This window comes from Rhinopithecus bieti, unplaced genomic scaffold (genome assembly GCF_001698545.2).
Source record: "Rhinopithecus bieti isolate Rb0 unplaced genomic scaffold, ASM169854v2 scaffold_80089, whole genome shotgun sequence".
NCBI lineage: Eukaryota > Metazoa > Chordata > Mammalia > Primates > Cercopithecidae > Rhinopithecus > Rhinopithecus bieti.
The window spans coordinates 394,611-400,589 of NW_016830445.1; the positions used below are offsets into that span (position 1 = coordinate 394,611).

The following is a 5,979-nucleotide window of genomic DNA, read 5'->3' on the forward strand; positions in this document are numbered from 1 at the left end:
TTTTTTTTTTTTTTTTTTTTTTTTTTTTTGGTAGAGATGGGGCAGGGGGTCTCACTATGTTGCTTAGGCTGGTGTTGAATTTCTGGGCTCAGGTGATCCTCCTGCCTTAGCCTCCCAAAGTACAGAGATTACAGATGTGAGCCACTATATCTGGTCTGGATCCAATTTTTAATGTTCAGGAGAATGGTCTCTATTAGAAGCAGACACTTTCTAGAACCTGTATCCCAGAGAAGGGAGCATGAGCCATGAGGTTGCCCTAAAAAATTAGCACAAAGTTGGGTGGCTTTTAAAACAACAGAAATGTATTCTCTGATGGTTCTGCAGGGCAGATGCCCCAAATTAGGACGTCGGCAGGGCCATGCACCCTCTGGAGGCTTTAGGGGAGAATTCTGGCTCACCTCTTCCAGCTTCTAGTGGCTCCAGGTGTTCCTTGGCTTATGGCAGCATCGCTGCAATCTCTGCCTGTTTTCACATGGCCTTCTCTCCTCTATGTCTGGGTCTCAAATCTTCCCCTCCTTTCTCTTTTGAGGACATCTGTCATTGGATTTAGGGCTCACCCACCCTAAATCTAGGATGATCTCATCTTGAGATCCTAAACTTAATTACAGCTGCAAAGATCTTTTTCCCAAATATGGTCACATTCACAGGTTCTGGGTCGCTGTCTTTTGGGGGACACACCATTCTACCCACTACAGGCAGCCAAGGTGTGAATCAGCTCAAGCCAGGTACAAATGCAGCAGAGATGGAACCGTGCCCACATTTCTACTGGGACTGCTGCTTCCATTAGTGCTCCAGTTACAAAGCCCCATAGGATTGCAGAAGTCTCTTAATCCCCTTCTCCCTATGATCACTGTGACTTTTAGGGTGTGACCTGGCAGTGGGAAGTTTTCAAAATGCTTGGCAGAATGCCCAACCCCAGTAAGTGCTGTGGGCTGCTTGCTAATATCCTTTGTCCATTTTTCTCTTAAAATTCAACTGAGGGCCAGACACTGTTCTAGGTGCTCAGGATCCACCAGTGAACAAAGGAGGCCCAAATGACTATTTTTATGGCCTTTATCTTCTAGCAGAGGGAGACGGACAAACAACGAACATAACCATCCTGGGAGTTTCACAGAATGTTTGAAGGTGATCAATTCTACAGAAGACTAGAGCAGGGTAAGAGGATTCCACTCTAAACTGGATGGTTGGAGTGAGCTGCACTGAAGAGGTAACTTTTGGGGAAAGACTTAAGGGAGATGAAGGAGGGCAACAAGTGGATACCTGAGTGTCTGAGGAAGAGCAGAGGCCAGTCTGGATGAAGCTGAGCATGTGAGAAAGAGTTGTTGGTGAGGATGCCAGGAGGTCACAGAGGTAAGGGGTGGGGTGGAGGTCACACGAGGCTTAAGAGGCCATTGTAAGGACTTGCGCCTGGACTCTGGGTGAGGTGAGCAGCTACCTGGCCAGTTTCCAGCAGGCGAGTGGCATGATCTGCTTTGGCTGCCATGTTGATAAGAGTAGAAAGAAGTAAAGGTAGCATCAGGGGGTCCAGCTGGAAGGCTGTTGCTGCCACACACGGGAGAGGGCAGGCAACACACACCAGCGTGGTGGTGGGGGCTCAGTGAGAAGTGCTCGGACTCTACATGTGTTTTGAAGGCAGAGCCCAACAAGCTCTCCTGACAGATTGGACATGGGGTGTGGGAGAGAAAGGTGTCAAGGATGACTCTAAGGTTCCTGGCCAGGGCAACTAGGCTGAAGCTACCACGAACTGAAATGGGGAAGATGGCAGGAGGAAGAGGTTTTGGGGGAAACGGTAGCAGTTCTGTTTTCACATGTTAACTTTTATTTCCAGTCCCAGCACCATTTACTGAACATTCCACTCATAGGGATGTGTTACATCACCACCTTCTTACTATTCCAAGTCTCCACATCGATGCAGGTCTGTTTCTGGGCTCTACTCTGTTCCAAATAAGTCTTGCTATATAGCAGGGCAGGTTCTTCCTTGATATTCTCCCCCAAAATTGTGGCTATTTTTAAAACCTCCGTTTGAAATATGAGTATTAGAATTTAGAATCAGCTTGAATATTACAATGAGCATGTGCAATTAGATAAGAAAAGAAATCAGGTAACGGTAATTTTGCAGATGGCATGACTGTATCATTAGAAAACTGAAAGTACACAGAAAAACTGTTAGAAATAAAAAGATAATTCAGTCAAGTAATGGGTATAAAATATATAGAAGTTATTGGGCTACAGACAAACACACACCACTTAGAGGAGATAAGAGTCCATTTGTGATAGAATACAAAGACAAACAACAAGAAATGAAAACTTCAAGCCAAGTGACAAAATATTACACCTCAACTTCTCACTTGGGAAATGAATTATAAAGTATGTCCCAGCTTGGCATGGCATGGAAAAGAAGACAGGCAATCAGCTCATTATGGAAGTATTTTAGGCTTCAAACAATTTTCACATTCAGATCCCTTTTAATTTTCTATCAAAAATGACTGAAACAAATGCCACACAGGTCAGCCTGCTAATATTTGTCCTGAATCTCATCAGTTACCACTAAACAAAATTTCAATACATCCAGTGTAACCCTGATTAACAGCTACATGTAATGCAGTGGTTCCTAGAGTACCCTATGATGCTCACTGGCAGCTGAAATTCCTACTCAGGTTTGTAATGTGACTATGCTTTTGACATGAGTAATTTCCTTGTATTAAATAAAAGTACCAGATCTGCTTATTGATAGCTTTTCAAATGTTAAGCATTGGTCTTTCCATAAACTCTGCTGAGTTTTTATGTCACAGCAAGGGTTGGTGGCTTTTACTTTTAAAAGCACACTAATCCTGCCTTCCTTGTGGCTAACAGCTCATTATGAGGCTATATATTCTTTTGTATCTTTCAACATTGATAGTATACCACCATAGTGCTGTGAATACTACAGGTGGCCAGTAATTGTTTGTATACCTTCTGGCTCACGCAACTGAATAACAATTTAACTTTTAAGTGGTTAAGTACATTCTTTTAGGTTTCTATTATGTACTTTTAAAAGTCCTATGCGATTTGATTTAATCTATTTCTGTATGAAATAATGTTCTACATAAGCAGATCTTTAAGAAAACCTAATGTACTTAATTCATACTTTTATTCTTACACTTATCCCTGTGCATTATAATCATTGGCTTATGTTTCTGACCGCCCCTACCAGCTTGGGAGCTACTCACGGGCAGACACCGCCTCTTCTTAATCTTGGCATCCCCCTAGTGCCTGCATGAGAACATTCAAGATTTGGTAGATGAAAACACAAAGTGCCTAGGGAGATAAAGAAGTGTATAGGATCCTTCACATTCAGAAAATCCACATAGAAAGGATAAGTTATTTCTTTTCTGAATTCATGCCAGTAGATCACAATATAGGCCAATTCCTGTCTCAAAGTAAAAACCCCTACCAGAGAATGAGCACTCCTCTCCAGGCCAGTTCCATTTGGCCAAGATCTATGAGAATAAGAGGGATAAATATATTCTAATAAGTTCTTCTAATGATGTACCCTCAAACTTGACCTGTCACACAATTATCATTGTTACCTTTATGAATTCAGAAATGAACTGCTCCAAATTCCTTGAATTTCAAGAATTTCTCCAAGTACAAATGGGTGAGAAGAGATTACAGGACTTCTACAAAACTACCCGTACTTTCTCATTGCCAATATTTTAAAAGCAAGCCATGACAAATATGGAGAAGGTTTATTTTATAGGACAAACACAGTGCCCATCTATAAAATATTTTAATAAGGAACACATCTCTTGTAAAAGCAGTTAGAATTCTGTAAGGATTATTATTTATTCTTTACTTGATATTCCAAAATGCTAGAACTACTGTTAAATAAACTCCCCCCATTTGCTTCTCAAATTCCCAACTAAAACAAGTGAATGTTCTCAAGCCCTGGAATCTGTCACTTTCCAAAAGAATACACATTTCAACCATTACCAAATTGCAAAAGCCTTTCACGCGAGTGGCACAGACCTTGAAATGAGGGTGCCAGCTTGAAATGGGCACTTCTCCAATGAGGAGGCAGGGCACAGACTGGCGTGTAGCCAACTGCCTGAGAGGAATGAACAATCTGAGAGAGAGGCCACAGCTATGGGACCCTGCTGTGGACAGCCTATTTCTGGCATTAAAGCTGGTGCTTATGCAAGACTGAACTGTGAGAACAGGTAGTCGACCACCCACACTGCAGGAAAATGTGCAAACCTTTACAAAGAACCATCACAAATACTGAATATTTATAATGCTTAGAAGAAATCAGCAAACTGAAGCACTGCTGAGCCTTTACAAACAGGCTGTTTTCCTTCTGATTTTGGATGGAGTGGAGGTGGGAGAATGGAAAGCCCAAGTGTGTCTTTAACAAAATGTAGAGTCTTTCACTTCAAAACTCATTGTTTCCATTTTGTTTGATAAATGGCCAACTGAATTTACTACCATTGACAGAGTAATTATCTTTATTTTAGAAGTAAATACACTCAGTGAAAAGCAATCTGATGTTAGCTGACCTAGCGCATACACCTGAATGAGAGTAGCAAACATTTTCTTAACAGGATCATCTAAGCCTAGTCAATGTAAAGAATGTTCTAACAATGTCTATATAATGAACAACTACTTCAAGTGATAAAAGGAAATCTCTGGCTATGAAAACTCAAATTTTCTAGAGCTTTAAATCAGCTTGCATTATAGTAAACAATTATATCACATTGGCAGAAGAATTGTAGCATAACATCAAAACACATGGTTTAGTAATTAAAAAAAATTTAAATTAAGGTTGAGTTTAACAATAAGTGTGTTTTTAGAGTCTGATCTTTTTCTTCATGCTGTTAAAAAAAATCCATACCAAATAACATTATCTAAGGCAAGCAGTTGACATTGCTATCTTTTAACAGTGCTACTTCACTTACTTGTTGCTTGATCCTGGGGTTCCATCTAATGTAGTAATTCACCCAGAGTTCCAAGTGACGCATACTGGCAACTGGATATAAAACTCGATTGATTTCTTTAGTATAGAAGGGGTTTTTGAATTTTTCTTTATTGCTGTTTATCAGTGACCATAAAGAAACAGTTCTTTCTGTAACTTTCTACAGAGAGAGAGAGAGAAAGTGGAAAGCCTAAGTAAAAACACACATAAATCCACAAACCATTTTGCAGCCTGTAGCAATACAGTGCAGCATCAAATTGAATCATACATTTACATTATCCTCATAATAGCTCAAAAAGCCTCATGGGCCAGTGAGTGCTTGGCAGCCACTTATCGATATTTGCATAGGTAATGGCCTAGCTTGAGAGCCACTATTTCTGCCTGAAGACAGGGGTGCAGGATACTGTACCATTAAATGCAATTCACTGACCTAAGAAGAGTATTCCCGGCTAGGTAAAACATTTATGAACAGATAGGTAGTATACTCTTCTTCATTCAGTGAAAAGGAAAATTATCATAAGATCCCAATGACTTTTAAAACTTTTCTATTTGTTGGAAGTATGAAATCTTAATCTGTGTCTACTTGACAGTAGGCATCTGGACATAGTTATTTTAATCAACCATCCAGATGTTTAATCTACATCATGTCAACATCCATATCTTTGAAAACATCTGGATAACTGACTACACGAAGTCTTCACTTTTTAGCCTAGTGTTGCCATCTCATAAAGATATTCACATTTGCATTGCTTTCTATTGCAGGCATTTACAAAATTCTGACCATGAACTAGAGAGAGAAAAACAAAACAAAACAAAACACCAGAGCTAGGGAAATAAAAATACAAGAATTAAAATTACCAAAGGTAGAATCTGAAATCTTTCCTAGAAATGACTTTAATAAGAAAAGAGCAATAAGCTAAAACTGGAAGCCTGAAAGAACATCCCAAAATAAGTGACTAAAGAAATTTCTTGGCCAGGGCCGGGCGCGGTGGCTCAAGCCTGTAATCCCAGCACTTTGGGAGGCCGAG

General features: G+C 40.2%; 1 protein-coding gene across 1 annotated transcript in view; it reads right to left on the reverse strand.

Moving 5' to 3' along the window:
• Positions 1-5,979, reverse strand: part of MTM1 (myotubularin 1) — a 118,504-nt gene that overhangs the window by 4,713 nt on the left and 107,812 nt on the right. Inside the window, exon 13 of the mRNA XM_017865522.1 lies at positions 4,935-5,111. Within this exon, the coding sequence (XP_017721011.1) occupies positions 4,935-5,111 (177 nt within the window). The remainder of the gene's footprint in view (positions 1-4,934; positions 5,112-5,979) is intronic.